At 42.9% G+C, this 20,000-nt stretch overlaps 1 protein-coding gene and 2 long non-coding RNA genes across 4 annotated transcripts in view; all 3 read right to left on the bottom strand.

Moving 5' to 3' along the window:
• MAMDC2 (MAM domain containing 2) overlaps positions 1-16,844 on the bottom strand; it is a 70,929-nt gene extending 54,085 nt beyond the window's left edge. Inside the window, exons 1-2 of one of the 2 annotated variants that reach the window (XR_012657895.1) lie at positions 15,569-16,844; positions 15,310-15,423 (exon numbers count right to left, since the gene is read on the bottom strand). Coding sequence is in view for 1 of the 2 variants with exons in the window: in XM_075078350.1 (XP_074934451.1) it covers positions 15,310-15,423; positions 15,569-15,962 (508 nt within the window). In the remaining variant the exon portion in view is untranslated. The remainder of the gene's footprint in view (positions 1-15,309; positions 15,424-15,568) is intronic. The other variant, XM_075078350.1, reaches the window with a different exon arrangement.
• LOC142050039 (uncharacterized) lies at positions 124-10,842 on the bottom strand. Its single transcript, XR_012657902.1, has 3 exons — positions 10,393-10,842; positions 2,912-2,973; positions 124-1,360 (listed from the first exon to the last, which is right to left on the bottom strand). It is a non-coding gene; the product is annotated as an uncharacterized LOC142050039 (long non-coding RNA).
• Positions 16,845-18,016: 1,172 nt separating the features above from the next.
• Positions 18,017-20,000, bottom strand: part of LOC142050038 (uncharacterized) — a 53,776-nt gene continuing 51,792 nt past the window's right edge. Inside the window, exon 7 of the long non-coding RNA XR_012657900.1 lies at positions 18,017-19,861. This is a non-coding gene — a long non-coding RNA (uncharacterized LOC142050038). The remainder of the gene's footprint in view (positions 19,862-20,000) is intronic.

The following is a 20,000-nucleotide window of genomic DNA, read 5'->3' as shown; positions in this document are numbered from 1 at the left end:
GGACCCTTCAGACTGCCAACTTTCACTCTCAGGGAGTTTACTGCAGTACAATACAGGTCATACACATGCTATACAAACTAGAATGGTACAATCACCATATTAGAAAAGGCCTCAAGAGGGAGGTTCAGCTAGTGCAGACATCCAACAGGCAATAACTCCATTTTCCAGCAAGCTTCAAAGATTAAGTTTTTTTTTTTCTCTTTCCACTGAATCATTTGAATATTTTCAAACTATGGACTTACTCTGAAACTTCGACTGCTCTGGGCTTCAGCTGGAGCTCTTCCTTTCTTTCTTAATTTCTTTTTCTGAGTAACAAACAGCAATACCTAACCTGACAAGTGGGTGCCACATGCAATCTTGCAGTAAGTAGCTAGGTTATTTCTCTTAAGAATAGTGGATTAACTTGCAGGTTGACCAAAAGCATAGCAGTGAAATTCCCTTTTACACGCATAACTAACAGAAAACACAAAATGGTTTATCAAAAAGAAACAGCAAAAAATCTAAGTGACTCTGGAAGGGTAAACTAACAGAAAAAGATCTAACTGACCCAGCACAGGAAAAGATTGTTGGAGTCCTCTGCTAGTAAGGGGTGATTGATCATGTAAAACTATTTTTTGCTTCAACACCCACCCGCTGTGAAGTCTACTTTCACATTCATTAGTGCTTTTTCATATAAAAACACAGATTACAGCTCTTTGCTTTCTACCTACATGTGGTGGTCCAAACTACACATACCACTCATCTTATTTCCATATATGACAACTTCACTGTGCAAAGTTCTCTCTTCTTTTTCAAACAAACTACAGTTACTGCCCTAATAACTCTCCAGTTTGACACTTAGTTTAAAATAAGCACTGGAAGTGGCTATATTTAGAGAACAATCTGGTATTGGTATAAATCTTCTCGTGTTTCCACTTAAGCACACAAGAATATTCTTGGCCAGGAAAGAAATCCCTCTGCAAAAGGCCTCGTACGAACTAAAATGCAAAGCAATGACTATATAGGATCTCCCCCTGCTTGTTACTAAACTTCAGCTAATACAAAGCAACACCTTAGATTAGCATTGCCTAGCTATATGTATGCATATTTAAAACGTTACAAGTCACACTACTTGAAATGCTATAAGCAACAGCTTAAAATGAAGAATTCATATAGCTACATGTATGTTTTCAAGGATGTATACGAATGTTAGTAACTGTTTTGCTGACAATAAGTATTGTGAAGCTGAATATGCAACTGCAGATGCAGATGCTAAGCAAACCAGTATACTGACACAGACTTGTAAACAGACTTTATTCCACACACTGACAGATTTTATCATTGTTTGTGCCCTGGACATTATCACGTCTCCAAGGCATATCTGTAAGAGAAAAAAATCAAGTAAAAACATTTTTGTAAACATATTTATTGTGGCTATATTGGGTACGCTTTAAAAATCCAGGTACCAGGATGCTTGTATTTGAAGTACTGATTTGTGTATGCATATGTACTCTAGCACTCAAGGCAGCCTTTACTTCCCTTTACGACAACTTAGGAATTTAAACAATCACAAATAAGTGTACACTTAGGAAAACCATAATCAATGATTTTCTAACTACTGGGAAGGCTCCAAATTTGTTCACAGCTTTGGGAGTATACTGCTGCAAGTATACTGCTGCTTAAGCTGTGGCTCAAAGCCTGAGCAGTACTAAAAGCTACTCATTTTCTTGCTGCCTGTATTGAGTAAATTTTCTACTGAACTCTTAAGGATGGCACCAAACTGTAGAGCTCTATAACAGAAAATGACTCACTGTAGAGAAGAGGCAAGATATAAAAACAATGGCATTATCCCAGCTCCGCTACTGATTCTCACTGTTGTTCTGCCATAATCGTACAGGACAAAATTGGCTATCACCTGACCTTTGGGTACTCAGATATGATTTTCCTGGGATTAAAAGGTCTCAGTAAGACTGTGAGGCATGGCATGACGCTTGGAAATGTGTCTTCAAGTCTCTCTGGTCTTCCGGTTCCAGCCCCTACTCAGTGATCATAAACTTTTGTGGCTGCTTGCCACAAGTGTGTACATGTTCAAGGCAGGGAATACACTTCTCTGTACACTAGGCATTTGGTACATGGGGGAAAGAGAGAAAAAGGATTTGCTAAGAGCAAACAACAGTATGAAATACTGATAATGAGCTGCAGGTCAGCTGGGGGTACATAACCTGGGAGAATGAAGACCTCTATTTCCCAGATGCAAGGCAGACAGCAGAGACATGTATGTCTGTTTCATCACTTGCCTGAACCTATTTTGATGAGCTGAGAGCAACTCAGAATCCATATCCATTCATTCATCTGCCTCCTTGCTGACTGCACTAAACAATGATGCTAATTACCGTCAACTCCATTGTATGGCCTTAAATTAACTCAACTCACTTTGGCTAAACAGCCGCAAGACAGTACTTCCAGTCAAGGAGGTTCATTTGCAGAGTGATCTGCCAAGAGCGATTAGACAGAGCAGAACTATTTTGCAAAAGCTTCCTCAGGATAACAACCATGTGTAAAACAGCACACACCAAAGACAAGGAGTCTTCAAATGGAAATTACTAAAGAAGTAGGAAATGATGAAGAGCAGACCCTTTCACAAAATGCATCAGAGTGCGCTACACCTTAGTTTATCAATTTCCCATTAAATCTTGCAGCCATGAGCATTAGAAAACCTTAGCTACATGATCATCAAGTCCCAAAAATACCAGTAAGAACAAAGTTCTCCATATCCTGTTAAGAACAAGTAAGAGATCCTTCATCTAACAGGTGACCTAGAACAAACTCTCATTTCTTCTCTTGAATGAGAATGCAGAGATTTCATACATACATAGACATAAATGGAATTAAACATGTACACACACATGTGACTATTCTGTTTAATTCTTACCTTAAAAAGTACCAGAAGTTCTCATGTTCTTCATTGTGTGAGGAGAACTCTCTGAAAGACAACTGCAGTAGGGCTTTTCTTAGCTTTCAGTCAAAAATGTGAAGAAACCACAAAATCACAGAATGGCTGAGGTTGGAAAGGACCTCTAAAGGTCGTCTGGTCTGACCTCCCTGCTCAAGGAGGGACACCTAGAGCCAGTTTCCCTGAACCATGTCCTGATGGCTTTTTAATATCTCCAAGGATGGAGACTCTACCACCTCCCAGTGAAGAAGCGTCCCCTGAAGTACAGAGGGAGCCTCATACATTTCAGTGTGTGCCCATTGCCTCCGGTGTTGTCACTGGGCACCACTGAAAAGAGCCTGGCTCCATCCTCTTTTCACCTTCCCTTCAGGTATTTATATTTATTTATATAAGATCCCCCTCAAGCCTTCTTTTCTCCAGGCTGAACAGTCCCAGCTCTTGAAGCCTCTCCTCATCGGAGAGATGCTCCAGTCTCTTCATCACCTTTATGAGCCTTCATTGGGGTCTCTCCAGTATAACCATACTTCCTGTACTAGGGAGGCCAGAACTGGACACAGACCTCCAGACAGGGTTTCACCAGTGCTGAACAGAGGGGAAGGATTACCTCTTTTGATCTGCTGGCAACACTCCTAATGCAGCCCAGAACGTCATTAGCCACCTTTGCCTCGAGGGCACATTGCTGGCTCATGTTCAACTTGGCATCCACCAGGACCCCCAGGTCCTTTTCTGCCAAGCTGCTTTCTAACTACGCAGCCCCCAGCATATGTTCTGGCACAGGGTTGTTTCCTCCCAAGTGCAGGACTTTGCACTTCTCCTTGTTGACTTCATGAAGTTCCCGTCAGACCATTTCTCCAGCCTGTTGAGGTGCCTCTGGAGGCCAGCACGACCCTCCCATGCATCAGTCACTCCTCTCAGTTTTGGATCATCACCAAACCTGCTGAGGAATACTCCACCCCATCACCCAGGTCATTAATGAGGATGTTGAACAGGATCAGACCCAGTATTGACCCCTAGGGTACACCACTACTGACTGGCCTCCAACTAGACCTTGTTCCAGTAATCACCACCCTCTGGGCTGGGCCCAACCATTCAGCGAGTTTTCCTCACCTCCCCTCTGCTCATGCAGCCCATACTTCATCAGCTTCTCTACGAGTATCTTACAGGTACAGCAAGTCAAACAAAAAAAAACCCGAACAGATCTTCCAGGTATGTGAAATGTAAATAGGTACTAAAATCGGTGAAAAAGTTTCAAACTGAGACTGGAAACCCTCTTTCCTTGTTCTTCAGCTTATTGTTTATAACGCTACAGCCTCAGCAGCTAAGTTTCCAGTTAATTCTCCAGCAAGAGAAGCCTAGACTTCATAATTTTAAACTGATCTCAGCTAAGGTGCCTTTATACACCACAGAAGCAAGAGACAAATTAATTTTTCCCCTTTGAAAACAGTTTTTAAGTGTGCCTTCGGCCATTTCTACTGTTCACCTGCCGCACACATACAGCAAGAGAGCAGCCATGCCACAGGACAATTCTATTTCTGTACCACCCACACCTTGGCTGCAATTCATGCTGCCTTTCCCATCAGCAACATGAGTTGCCTTGCCTTCCCACAGCAACTACACCTCAAAGAATATAGTCTTGCAAATACCAACAGTAATAATCCCAATAATAACAATAACAACTGTAGCCTCAGAAAGATTTTTAAATGCAGACACATTGGTTCTAACCTCCTTTATGAGAGGGGACATGCCCCTTTGTCTAAAGGAAAATAAAACAGATTTTCCTACTGTCTTTTTCCTCTTTTATTTCCCTCCATTTAGGTTTCCTAGATTAAGTCCTTAACAGCCAACACTGTATTTTGCATTTGCTTCCCACCATGTATATGAATTTAAGCAAATGAAGAGATATCTGAACACAGAAAGTGTATCAGAGGCAACTCAAACAATCACATGGACATAGAAAGGTATCTATTGGCCACTCATCCTTTCCACACTGTTCCTCAGACATATCTTCTCCCTACACCATGCAATGAAAAAAATCTGTGTTCCCCCGTTATAGCCCCTGGCCTTATGGCTCCCTTCCACCCAGCTATTCTCAACCTATGCTCAGAAGAACCGATGACTCTTCGGCAACATAATGGAAAATAACTGGAGTACTTCAGTTTGCCCCAGCATAAAAAACATGGAATGTGCTCCCAAAGGTAACTCCAGTGCTCACAAATCTTGCAGAACCCATGAAGACTTCAACTCAGAAGTGGCTTTCCCTTACATCTAGATACCTATATGTATAGGAGGCTAGCCTGGATTCTCATAGCCAGGCACCCACCTCACCATCTAACCCGGGAGTGAAGAGACAGCTATTAAAATGAGGTTTGCACCCTTTCTGTATGTCGCACTTCCCTATTCCAGAGTATTCATCCTACCTGCTGACACCAGCCTTCTTCAAGCGGCTTCTCAGGTTATGTTCATGATAGTTACTGAAAACCAAAAAACTGTTCCAGGCTGGAAGAAACATGGCTGGGAAAATGTAAAACAGCCTTATGAAAGGACACACATTTTCATTGCAAGATCTACAAAAAATCAGGGAGTGTCACTGGTCAGTTTAGTTTATCTATACATCAGCTGAGGATTTCTATTGCAACTAGAAAGTGCTTTGTGAAGCATTTAGGGCTTTATTGAATGGAAGTGTTTAATCTAAGCTTTGTTCTTAGACACAGTGCATTAAAACATGATCTTCAGTCAGAACACAGGGGAATCTTATTCACAGAGCAGGTAGGATTGTCTGGCCACCTTACCCTCCAGGCATGACTTTTTGCCACAAATGGATCTGCTCCAAAGCTGAATGCAATAGCATTTCCCTTCTGACACACAGAAGCCTGCTTCAACCTTTGTTCAACCATGAGCACTAGATAAGGCAATGGTCTTACAGTGTTGATTGATTGTTTTAAGACCAAAAAGAAGAGAAAATGGTAGGTGGAGAATTAATTCCTTTGATAACTTTGCATCTCATTAAGGTTTTGTATGGAACAGCTGTAATCTGCCCTTCTATTTCTGTAGCTCTTCCAGCATTTTTAATATGAAGTACAGTTTGTGGCCCGGCAAATTTGAAGAAACTCATCAAGTCACAACAAAGCCTCTAGGTATGTTAATGGTTCACTAATGGAAAACTGTGAAGACTCTGTTTCCTAAAAGACTTTGGCTGATATTTCAAATGGAAATCTAATTACCACAGTTCACGGATATTTTCATACTAGGATTTGCGAAGTTTTCAGAACAGAGCAAAGTGTTAGTAACACGTAGCTCATACTTTATCAGATAATACATCTGTTTAAAATAATGTTCAAAGTACACCAACACAATTACTCAGACTACTAGAGTTGTCTAATATACTGATCTTGAGTTACATTTGCCAAAAGAAAATGTGTTGGAGGAACAGCCACATAGTTAGCAAAAAACTGTGTGTTAAACAAAGAGTATTTTTAAAGTGGCAGGCACTATACTATTATATAAAATTGTAGGAATCTTTGGCTTGATTATCATATGAAGAAGGACTATAATAATCAGACTTGAATCTTTGGCTACCAAGAAACACAGGGAAGGATGGGGCAAAAGATGCTTACTCTTTTAAATGGGAGTAATATAATATGTTCAAATGATATAAAGGCTTCTAAACAATCAAAGCATTGTATGAAGTTACATGGAAGAGTGTGATGGTCTTTTATCTGGCCTTCTGTAGCATTACTGCTACAAGGTACTATTAAGACAGTCAAAACAAAGATTGAAGGAAAATATCTTTTTTAAAAAAACATATTTTCTTCAGATGTAACATTAGAAGGTTTGACCCAATTTGATAAGTTTAATCAGTCAAATAATTATAGGGTTGCCTGTACTGCTCTTGCACATGGTAGCTGGGGATGAAAAAATCTCATAAGGCAATATAATGGAAGAACTACAAAAAAAAATTAAACAAAAAGGAACACAAGACAACTAGTAACTGGGTTTGGCGTATTTTTTCAATAAGCTTTCAAAGATTTCCACTTGACAGCATCCTGTTTAATAAGACTATTGGGGCATTTTCAGGCTGATTCTATTACAACATTGAACAGTCTGTACTACATGCAAGGTGAACAAGTCTTTTTTACCAGTAGAAATGCTTCTGAAGTGTCTGTGGTCACCCATCAGCACAACTGCAAGCTTAATTTTCCTCACTACAGCTCTAGACCCACATTAGATCTTGACCAAAATTTATACTGAAAATTGACAGCAGTGAAAATACCTTCCCTTCTCTCCAAAAAAACTCAACTGGCAAATGATTGGTTCTCCTCTTCATTTTCAAGATGATTATATACGTAGGATAATAAGTGCAATGACTACAAAGTACTGCCTGCCAGCAGTTTTATGGATATAAAAACTAATGCTATGCACGCACCCGTAAATTCCTAAAAAGAAACTTTAGTTCAATTCATTTAAGCCTTTCATTTTTTCAGAAAACCAGAAAGATTTCTAGCCATTTTCATCAAGTGAAAGTATTTGTACTTGTATTTTAGCAAACTTCAACAATATTTGCAAGATCCCTATAACAGACACAGAAAACATATTCTTTAACTTCCTATTAAGAAGATAACAGTACAAAGTTGGACTGACTTCCTAATCTTGGGCCCTTTCCATATCCATCAGAGCCAGCCACAGCAGCTGTGATTTCAGGTGGGAAGTCATACCTCACCCTCCAGCATTCAACTGAGACATGCCCAGATCCCTGCAGCCTTTCAAGCAAACACTGGGTATAGTCACCTTGCATACATGTGCAAGCTGCAGTGGTGTGATCGTAGGCTCTCTGGGTAGGATGTGCAATCAACACATGCAGTTGCATTGATACTGACTTCAAAAAGAACATATGGTCCCCTCTAATTGGAGCAACATAGCTACGTTTGAAATACTTTGTTAATAGATAGAATTTGCTGTATGTGATCAGATAGAAGGGAGTCTGGAGGCACTGTATCCTTGAGTAGAAGAAATAAGGGAAATGTACTAGAATAAGCTAGTTTAGTATCAGCAAGAATCATGTGACCAAGCCAAAAATGAACTGAGCATGCCCAAAGACTGAGTTCAATCAGCAGACACAGTGAAGACGACTATCGACGACCACCAGAGGACCCTGGAAGACCACCAACGAACATGAATACACATGCGTTAAGGACATCTGCATATATTAATGAGTTCCAAGAATAGTATGAATAAAATAATAGTTTCATAGAAATTTAATTAATATGTATATTTTGATTGCACATAACCCCTGTAGTAGAGCAATTTGGCATGCACACCAGGTGGAGTGATCCCCTGTGCGCCCAGCGCCACAATAAAGAATGCCTACTTTCTAAAACTACGAATTGAGTTTTAGAGGTTCTTATATTTGCTGACTTATGGTATCAAGATTATAAATTAAAGCTAGCCCAGGTTATGTCCAAATGAGCTGAAGGCTCTTATTGAGTGGCTGCTACATAGATGCACAGATAGTTTTTAATGTAAACATGCAGCATTTTGAAATGTGACATTGCAATGTCATTTTTAGTAAGTGTTGTTTATGATGCTATTCCAGCGGTAGAGAATCATACAAGTTGCTCTACCCGACTAATGAGTAACAAACCTTGTTACCTGGACAGCATCAGTTTTTCCTCTGAGGTTACAGGCAAGTTATTTGTTTGACTGAGGTGATTTGGCCTCTATCACCACTCCTAAACACTCTTTTGCCCTTCTACAGTTTTAAATTTTTTTTTCCAAATGGTAAAGTATCTATTTTCAGTTGTTTTTATGCAAAAGAAAGTCCAACCTGTTGTTGGGAGTCGCACGTATATTCAGTAAACATTAATTTTGTAACAGCCATCCTCCCTCTCTGGTGGACAGCCCCTGTAGGTCAGTGTAAAATGCACTAAAATAGCTTGTTGGCTCTCTAAGCACTGAATCACTAACAGCTGTATGTGAAAACACTCTTCTGAGAATGTTACTGTCCTGTGGAGGAGAGGAATGCTTTGAAACTCATCTCTCATGCAGTGACTCACCGATAACAATTTAGGATTCGCTTGTTCTCCCACTGCAAACAGAAAACCAAGACTTATCAAAAGTGTCACGCACAGGCAGCTGCTGCTGAAGCCCTCCACAAACATGAAGTGCTCTTGGCTATCTTTTTTTGCACAAGACCCACCTCTGAAGATGAGCAAAAAGTATGCTAACAACTGTAATTTGGGCATAGTTCAATAAAAATGCTATTGTCCAGAAGCCTAGGACAGAAGTTACACCTGAGTAAGCAAAATGTCAGATTTCCTACTGGTACCAGTGAGACAAGGGAGAAGCTGGAGCAAGGCCAAATGCTTCTCACACATGGTATTGTTAAACTGCTGATGACAGAAAAAGACTGAAAAAGAAAACAGCAAGAAGAAATTGTATGCTAACACAAGAGTAGTGCCTGAGTAGTCACTCAGTGGAGTGTACAGCAGAAACGGCACCAGAGGTGAAGGAGAAATATGAAAAATAGGAGAGTCTAAGTGGACCAGAAGTATATGAGAATTAGCCTTTTGTTTTTCCTCTGGGAATGACTAGGAAGGACAGTTGTCACTCCCAATGTAATTATTTTGGCCAGGAAGACAAACATTTTAATTACCAAGTCAAGGCAAAACAGACCATGTGCCAGTTCTAATGGCTTCTCCACTACATTGAATGGCACCTGGTGCAGGGATGCCCAGGCTACAGGTTTGGGAGACCCAAACCAATAAGCTCCCATGGCAGGATGGATTTATCAGCTCAAAACCTTGCCAGCAAGCGAGCATTGTGGTATGCCACCCTGGTTCTGCTGCAGCTAGGTACCAGCTGATGCAAGTCTCACTGAATTACCGACTACTTTGCTCCCAATTACACAGTTATCACCAACATGTGAGACCACTTGTCCCATCTTAGGGTTATACAAAGCCAGCAATGTTACACCTTTTTTACATTTTCAAATTGCTTACTTTCCTACCTACAGGGAATTAGATGGAAAGAAAACTGAGGCTACAGGCATGCCAATGTGTCTGCCAGTAGGTCTGTTACTAAGCATGACACAGCACAAATGAGATATGAACTGCGCTGCTGTGCAACAAAACCTAGGATCACCAGTGGCTAGCTGTTTCATTAGTCTGCATATTACAACCAAACGATGTGGCATTCAAGATGAGAGTGCTTAGGTCAAAAGAGGTCCGTTTCACATCATATGGCACAACTGTAAATACAAGCTATTTAAATGGTATGCAGGCCACATTTAGATTTGAGATTCCTTACACTGCTGCTCTCATGCCTGACTTACCTGGTAGCCTGGGATGCCTCTTGAAATTATTTTCCATCTTAAAACCATTTCATAGTGTAGCTATGTCATAAGTACATCCCAAAAGACAAACTTCAGTTTCCCTATGCCGTTGTTAGTGATGTTACTTGCTTACCTGCTTAGCATAAACTGTTAGCTGATGGATGCCTATTTTGAGTGTATCACAGAAACAGAGTCTTGGACTAACGCAGCAAAAAGTAGGCACGCTTTAAGGAGAAGAAAATCAGGCTATTTTTACATGTATCACGATTTATTATATCATTCTTCTGAATGAAATCTATCTTTTTAAGCATGAGTCTCCTTTGGAATACCGCAGAAGGGAAAAAACTTATTAAAAAACTCTCAAACGCAAGTTCTTAAAATATATCCTTGGAGACATGAGATTTGAAGCAACACACACTTGGAGAATTTTAGAAGGAAAGCAACACACAAAAAAATAGGCATTTAAAGCTGCCAATGATCATACGAAAGCCAGATGCAAACAGCTGTATCAACTACCAGTTATAGCTGTAGCAGTTCAGTGCCACACAGCTCATTATGGAAGATTGATATGAGAAGTTGCTTAACAACACTCCACAGAAGAGCAGAGGTAATAAGGAGAAAACTGTACAAACCCCATTGCTACTACTACTAAAATAGCTCCAGCTCCAGTGCAATTGGCAGTGCATGGGCACATTTAACAACAATCACTTGCTTTTTGGAGCACAGTGCTAATATAAACAACCTCTTCCCTATAGCTTGCAGTGGTAATAGACAAATTTCTTTTGTGATGCTTAAATCCAGGAAAGCACATGCAGCACAGCAAACTCCATTAGTGCAAATTTGAGCTGACAGTCCAAATGCACATTATTTGTAACTCTATTAAACTGGTCTCTGTTAAAATGAAGGGAGACTGAGAACCAAACATACCCATAGACACAGGCTCACAAAAGGCTGTACAGATATTCTTGGCAAAAATGTAAACATCGTCCAGATTCACAGAAAAGACATGTCATAGTTTTAGTGCCTAATGAAACTTATCTATAATAACGCTATGAGCAGGATGTTCTTACAGTCAGGTTGTGGCTGGCTCTGTGCTGGACAGGGCTGGGAGGAAAGCAAAACATGCTAAAATCTAGTCCTGCAGAATGGCTGCATCTGACATAAGGCTGTGTCTCCTACTGGCTTTTCAAGTGGGTCTACATGGCTTTATTTATTACTCTACTCAGGATTACTGCCTATTACATACAGCATCTTCCTTTGTTTTAAAGTTTGATTTTACACTTACAAAGCACAAGTGTTGTCTGAAATAAATGCACAATTTGGTTACACAAAATGTCAAGATTATTTTAGGAAATCCTATCACACAAAGTTTGACAGTACGTACTAGAACTAACCAGGTCTTTCCCTTCCAACACATACACTGCTGACACAGAAGTAAATTCCTGAGGAAACCAGCCACTATGCACCTGCAAAGCTTTATGCTCCAACATAACTGGACATGAACTCATGCTAAATGTACCTATGGGTGTTAGCAGTGAACAACATGGTATTTGAGCTCCTCAACTATCTCTAAATACCACCGTAGTGATGAATACAGATCTGCTTTCTAAATTTCTAATCCACTAGTTGGGTCCAAGGAGTTTGATCTTTGTCTTACCTTCTGTACCTGGATTTTCTGAAATAAATCATCTGTTCAGAGGCATCACAAATGCAAGAATATTTATAGGAGCATGCTTACACCTCTGAAGTTAAAATGGACCGTTGACATCTTGGTTTGTATGTACTAGCAAATCACTTAGAGCTTGCAGATCTTACCACTGGTCCATTCATCACACACAAATTCATCTGTTCCTCATCAGATTTCAGAACCAGGATTATGTGATGATGCCCTTTTCCTGAGCAACAACATTTCTGTGTTTCTCGTGTAACTGGTATCCTACCAACATCCGCTTCATGAAGCACATCATGTTTGCGTGCCATTTCCCAGCTTACACTGAAAACAGAACTGGCACATTAGGAAACATGCTGCCTCAAGCACAATGCTATATTTACCCAGACTGGGCCATGACCTTGTAAGCTTGCAAGAAATTTATACCCTCAGCTGTTTCTGTATTTTACATTTTTCTTTGCACATTGATTGTCTGCTAATATTCATGATAATCCCAAAATGCAAACACCAAACTAGCAGATGACTGCCTCAAAAAGTTGACAGTTGAAAACAGCACCTTGTTGTTTATAATTGAAGGTCTTATTCCTGTATTCAGAGGCCTGTGAGGTAGCTTGAGGCTTACAGAGTTTCAGTGAAGCAAAGTTTTTGGGAGCACAGGTCCACTGAACATTATGGTAAAATGCCTGATTTGTTTCTCGTGTAGCTGTATCCTACAAACACCAACTTCATTGTGGCCTGATTTGCCAGTCTTGAGTAAAGCAGTAAAGAGTGAAATAGCTATCATTTTAGCATTTCCTATTGTGTTTTGATTTACCTTTTGCACTTAACTAAAATGGGCCCCAAAATGCCAGTCAACTACAGGTATCAAAACTTCAGCTAAAAAGAAATCAAAGTATTTTTAACTATAAAAGTTCTAATATTAAACACACACAAAAAATTTCTCTTATCCCAGAACTATCAGAATACTGAAGAAAAGCCAGAGACATTTAAAAAAGCAGTTGAACCTTAGAAACCTACTGGTTTAAGTGGGAATGCAGAGCTGTAAACAAAAGCAAAATCTAGCCTCATGCTTCCTTTCTGTGTCTGGCCCTTCAGAAGATACTAGCTTCCTTGGCAACCAGGCAAAAAAAACTTTCAAGTATGGAGTAGAAATTTCTGTGCAGGATTTTAGTCATATTTACATCATCTTGACAGTTTGGCAGAAGACCACACTATTGAGAGGTTTGTAAGATGAAAGAACTTGCACTGCAAGTCAGATGATCCCTAAAAAATATTTGCTGTATATAACTTTATATTACAAATAATATTTTCAAATGATATAACAATTTTTAAGCAACACAAGGAGAAGTGGAACAATTCAAAGCTAAGCTGCCACTCCCATCCTTAACTTCCTCTGTTGTCCCAGTAAATTACCACATGTACATATACTGACCTGCAAATACGAGGGCCCAGTTCTGCCAAAAGGAACATGATTTTACTAGATAGAAGAGTAAAAGAGCATCTAAGGAAGACTGGTTTTGCACACCTGCTACATAGATTTGGATGAACTACTTTCAACTAGACTTAGTTACGATTCTACGAATGTATTTCTGAAGAGGCTAATACTTTGTATGCCAAATGTTTGCATGGAACAACTTACTATGCTCAAATTACAGACTGCAGAAAAAAGGTTTATAATGGAAATGCTGACAGAACTATGTCTATTAAGAGAGCTGGTATACCACATATCCTTCCAGAGTATAACAGTCCAGTTATGTATCTCTGAAAAACAAGATCTGGCATGACAGAAGCTGTGTATCCACTGGTATGCTTATGGTCACATAGAAAAATCAAACTACAACAACCAAAATAGCGTTCTGTGGGCCAAAAATAAAATAGGCTGCTGCTGATACAAATCTCTGATCGAATTTCCCTGTTTCTGGAAGCACTGTAGCATGGATGTGCACAACATGATGCACATCCATTTCTGCAGGTATTACGCCCAGCATCTTAGGGTCCCTTGGAGCTGAATCAATACCACTCCCATGTGACCAGCTCCCTGTTAATCGCAAGGAGGGGAGGTTCTGCTTCCAAGACAGGTAGCTTGAGAGGGCATGATGTTAAGAGGCATAGCTGGGAAAGCAGAGATGGGTACTAAATTTCCACTAGCATCTTCAAAAATACAGGAAAATCTATATGTATTTAAATAAAAAGAAGAGAAAAAGAAATTACTTTAATCATGACATACTCCAAGGCTTTCCTAAATTAGCACTCTTCGTACATTCTCAAACCCTAATGATTAATCTAAAATTTAACAGTTAAGGTGACGTACTGTTCGTATGTGAGAACTTGATACCAAAAAACCCCCAAACTTCATGATCAACTGAGTAACAAGTAGAATCACAAAACTAGACCAGGCAGTTTTGAATGGAGCACTGATGAGGGGTAATGAGGGGTGTCTTATCTCCTTGTATCTGTACTCACCTCTTCATTATTCTTGGCACCTGTTTTAAAGCTCAAAAACTTTGAAAACACACAGACCCCTTTACTGTGTGAACACAACTTTTACTTTATGAGTGACATTGTGGCCAGAACATAACCAAAACTAAATTATTACCCAGTTATAACCATGCTGTATTTATTTTTGTTTAACCTTTGATTTATTCATACTGATTTTGTCAAAAACGGGAGCCCACATTAAAAACTTATCAAGTAAGAGTTACAGTTTAATGGGAACTCTGTGCAGCGATGGGATTTTGTGCTCTCTTTTCAATGGCAGTCAGTGAAGTCCAATACAACTTGCTGAAAGAATAATGCTTATCTTTTTCCTGTTGAACTGTGGGTACCATAAAATGGAGAAGATCCTTGTATGAACATCTGATAGAGATACTCTTCACAGGTATTGTCCCCTGCCCTGAAAATTCATTCACTTCTAGAGTAGAACCCAGAGTACATTTAGAAAAATCAGTAGTCCAGCATAATAGGAGTGACAGATGTGTTTTTGTAGGAAGAGGATAAGCTGCCTACAGCGGATGTGATAAAAGACACCTTTCCCCACAGAAAGTGAAAGAACCAGAAGGCGGCTTCCGAGGCATCCTGCAGAAGCCTGCGGAGGGACCTGTGCCTGGGGCGGGAGGGCCCGCCTCGCCACAGCGCTGCCCATCAGCCCTCAGAGGACCGACACCCACGGCGCCGCGCACTGGAGGGCTCCGGCGGCGGGTTGGCCCGGGGCGGCTGACCAGAGCAGAGCGGCGCGGCGCGGCCGGCGGGCGGCGGCACACCGGGATGCCGCCACCGGGGCTGCGGCAGCGCCCGGCGGGGGGGGACCGGAGCGCCCGGGGGGCAGCGGCGGCGCCCATGGGTGGGGTGGGCTGCGCGCCCGTGGGGCAGCAGCGCTCTTACCTTCCCCGTGCAGTGTCCAGGGCAGATGCGCGTAGTCCCACTCGTAGCCGCAGGCGCTGTCCTCAAAGGGGCACGACCCGGGGGACAGCAAGGCGGCCCCGGCCAGCCGCAGAGCTGCAAGGACAAAGTGAGCCCCGGTCACGGCCCGGCCTCCCGGGGGCCGCGGGCTGGGGGCCGCCGCCGACCCCGGCGCAGTGCCCACACGGCGCCCCGGGCGGGCGGGGGGCGTCGCGGCGCGTCCCCCGCAGCCGCCTCTTACCGTGCGCGGCGAGGAGGCAGAGCCGCAGCATCTTCCGCGCCGGAGGAGCCGGGGCTGGTGGCGGCGGGCGGGCAGCGGCGGTGGCCAGGAGCGCGGGGGCGCGGCCGCGCCAAGCCCGGGGCTCCGGCAGCAGCGGCGGCGGCGGTGCTGAGCGCGGCCGCTCGGCACCCCGGCGGGGCGCAGGGTGAGCCGCGGCAGGACAGGGCAAGTGGAATGGAGGGCAAGGGAGGGGCGGGGAGGGCCCGGGTGGGCGGCCCGTCCCACCCCCGGCTGGGAGCGGTGTCGGCCCTGGCCGGCCGCCCAAGGCCGGGGCGGCGGGGGCTGCAGCGTCGTTCAGGATGGGGTGCTGCCTCCTCTCCGGGCACGGTGAGCGGCGGCGGCGGGTGAAGTGCATCACCTCCGTCACAGTTTAACATGTGCTTTCTTATGTTTAAGTGGACTTTCCTGTGTTTCAGCTTGTGCCCACTGCCTTGCTCCTGTCACTGGGTACCCCTAGAAAAACCTGGCTCTGTCTGAAGTACGGCCCCCGTCAGATATTTGTAAGATGCCCACTCATACCCATCTGTACAGGAGAAAACAGCTCCCACCTCAAGAGGGCTACAGTGCCACCATGGCCTCCCCTGCTGTCCAGCTGCACCACAAAACCTGCCATTCCAGGGGCCCATGGCAGGGTACCCTCACTTTTTTAGGTAAGAAGGGTGCAGGAGCTGCTGGGGTGCTCTGAAAGCTGTAGTTCATCAGATTACAGGAAGACTCGGGAGCAGGTCACAGAGGGTCTCTACTCCAAGGCCTGCCCAAAGCACAGCCAGCTCTGAGATTAGACAAGGCTGCTCAGGGCCTTATCCAGCTTGATAAGCATCAAGGCTGGAGACAGCACAGCCTGTCTGGGACCCAGCTCCACTGCTGGGCTGTCCTTGTAGGGAAAATGTTTATTCCTTATGAGCAGTCAGAACTTCTGCTTCAGCTTGTGCTGCTGCCTCCCACCATGAACTGCTGTGAATGGCCCAACTACACCCTTTCCATCCCCACCTTTGGATGGACATCCCAGACCTGGGATGCTTCTGGGTGCCTCCAAAGCCATCCCTCTACCTGGCTGAATCAGCCCTGGCCCTGCAGCCTCTCCTCGCTGGGCAAGGGCTCCAGCCCTACCACCTCAGTGGCCTCCCCTCACCATATTGTTCCTGTACTGAGCCTGAACTGGAGGCCGTACCCAGACGCTGTCTGATGGGCTCCAAGCAGAGGGGACAGTCCCTGCCCTCCCCTGGCCCTCAGGCCATGTCCTGCTCACACCACCCCAGGCACCACTGGCACTTGCTGCTGCCCGAGGACATAGGTGGCCCTGGCTCAGCTCACTGCCCACCAGCACCCAGGGTCATCCTCCAGAGTGTCTCCCCACTGCTGCCAGCCTCAGTCTGCCTCTCTGCAGGGCTCTGCCTTCCAGCTGCTGGGTTCAATATTGGCCCTTGTCAAATTTCCTGGGTTCCTTGTAAGCCCCTTTTCAGGACCACTTCAATGGCAGTCCTGCCTATAGCATACCCACCAGACCCCCATCTGGTGTCGTCTGAAAACTTACCGTGCTTGCCCTCCATTCCCTTCTCCAGGTCAGATCTGGCTCACGTAACACAGACTAGAGCCCCTGCCCTCCATGTTCAATGGTTTTGCACTCATCTTGCTTGCTTCAGCAGCTGTTGTGCAATACAGTTCCCCATTGAAATGTCTAGGAAAACTTAGCAGAGCAGAGGACTCCTCCACCTATACCAAGGTAAATTCACTTCAGCCGTACTTTTGGGTTATCATCTAAACTAATCAGATACAGTGAGAAATTTGAACAATTGACTTCCTGAAAACATCCTTCAAAATTACAAATGTCACCAAGAGGATGTAGGATGTCAGAACCTTTTTGTTGGACTGCTCCAATACCACTTTCTACCAATCCAGGGAAACAGGAGTGAGCATCAATCCATAAAGACCTACATTTCAATAAAAACTGCCTTAACTCATGCCAGCTACTCTTCTTAGTTATAACATGTAGTCACATTTCTTCATTTTCTCATAGTCTGTATTAAAATTCGCTACTTATGGAAATTGGTTTTCTAAGTACAATCACTGGCTTCGGTATTAGGTCATTTGGTAAAGCTGTGCCAGGCAAGTACTAGGAACAGTGCAGAACAGATATATACGGTTTTTCTTCAGCCGTTGTAATGATGGTGGTTTGCATGACAGCATAGACAGGCTCTTTTGGCTATTTGACCTTTATTTTTCATAATGTTGGCAAGTTTTGGAATGCATCAAAACTCTCAACAGGTTTCTAGCAAAGTCACTTGAAGCCAGTAAAAGACTGTTATACTCACTGAGTTTTTACATTCCTAAGTAACGGTCATGCAACTTCAAAATATACGTAACATATTACCATTCCTGAATCCCATGTAGCGTCTAGAACTTTTCCCCTTAACTTGATGTAGGCACTGCATCTAGTCAACTGTGCTAACAGCCCTGGTGGTTTCTTGAGCTCCAGCCCTCACCCAGTTCATATTTGTCCATTAAGATTTCTGGCTGACAGACTTCATTGTGTTTGGGGGGGGGGGGGGGGGGCGGAGCAGGCATAACATCAGATTAGCCATGTACATAAATCTACCTCTTTAATAATCATTCCAAAATGTGTTTGATTTGAAAGGCATTAGGTTTGTATCTAGAAGAACAAACTATTCTCACGGGGAGGGCATGCTTGCTAGCTTTGGGCAACAACAGTGAATGATTTATGGGAAGTCTTCTAACTGGCTTAAGGTTATTCAATTTTTTTTTTGTGTTCCTTGTGTATAGACAACAGGTCCTTAATTTCAGCCACTCCATTATAGGAGGACTAGAGTAGCACCCACCTTGTAGATTCCCACTGACAATTTAATTTTGAATTTGCTGTTTATTAGTGCAATTCCTTCAGTTTCCCCAAACATAATATTTGCATCCCTTATTCATGGGTTTGCATAGTGGCATTCTCAGGTTTCTTGCTTGGATAGCTTGATTACACAAAATTTGCTGCATAGTTCACCTTCCAAAAATTCCTTGTCCCCTTTCCTTTCCCAGAGGGGCTAGTATACACGCAGTGCCCTGAACTCTACTCTGTCATTCACCTGTACTTATTGCTGTATCCACAATACTTTCTGTAATACAGAATTTACAGCTGGTTGTTTAGCCTTTCCCTCAGAGCCAAAAATCAATCTAAACTTTCTAAACCTTCAGTCATATGCCTCTACCAGCGTCCCAGATCAAAACAGTGTGTACACAGACCTTAGCGCCCACAATAAAATCAGGAAGTTATTATATTTTCCAGTGAATCACTTCCCACATGCAGCCTGTGGAACTGGTGTATCCAGAAACAGTTTCCGAAGGTCCGCAAACATATCCTCTGCTTTTCCTAAAGATACCTGGCAGCCCTCTCTGGATATATCAGGCAAAGAAATAGGTGGCAAAAACATCTGGCACAGGCTCCTTCCAGAATATTTCTTCCTGGATAGTGAAAAAACTTCCCCCTTTTAGAAAGTGAAAAAATATAAGCATCCCAGAAGGGAGGGCTCACTCACCTCTGCTTTGAACTCTGTCAAAAGCTGCGTTATCCCCTTGAAAAAGTTCTAAAAGTCTTCCTCTACTGCCAGGGTGCCCTATTCCATTTCCTCCTTCAAGGAATGTGCTGTCTTGATGAGATCCAGAACTTGGCTCATTTTTAGCTCAATTTATGCCTTGCTTACTACAAGTTTTATATTTTCCGTTTTGTTTTTATATGTCTCAGACTCCTTGGGCAGTTTCTTGCAGAGCGGTCTGCATCAGGCTCCAGTCATGAGCTGATCTCTTCTCATGGATTTGACTAACCCCAAAATGCAAAATTGGCTCTACAGCATCTTCACTCAACTTTTGCAGGTGTCCTTTTGTCTGCCCTGCCTTCCCATCTTTGTTGCATTGTAAGCAAATCCCACACGAATACTCAAACTTAAAGTGAAGGAGGGGATAGACTTTAAAAAAAAAAAAGAAAGTAAATAAAGCATATTACAATTTTTTTCCGATGGCTAGCAAAACTAGATGGGTTCTCATCAGAATCTTCTTCAGAATCAAGTCGGTTGGACTACAGTAAAATGGTGGCTTGCCCAGACACATGGCAAATCCAAACATCAGCTGAAGACTTTCTCTTTTGGACAGAAGCATCATGTTGCTTTAGTCTTTGTAGATATTTGTTCTCTGGTATGGCTGCCAGTTGCGTAATGATTGTGTTTCACTTGAGATGACCAAAGCAAACTCCTGTTGCTGAAGAAGAAATAAACAAAACCTGACACACTGCATGCAAGTTATGTTTTGTTATAATGCAGTGACAGATTCAGAATAACTCTTTGAGTGATGTACACAGAAGCTCCAGACTTGAGGTAAGAGAATCAAAAGGAAATAC

Source organism: Phalacrocorax aristotelis, chromosome Z (assembly GCF_949628215.1).
Source record: "Phalacrocorax aristotelis chromosome Z, bGulAri2.1, whole genome shotgun sequence".
Lineage (NCBI taxonomy): Eukaryota > Metazoa > Chordata > Aves > Suliformes > Phalacrocoracidae > Phalacrocorax > Phalacrocorax aristotelis.
Note: the sequence above shows the minus strand (reverse complement) of the source record. Positions and strands in the feature narration are given on the sequence as shown.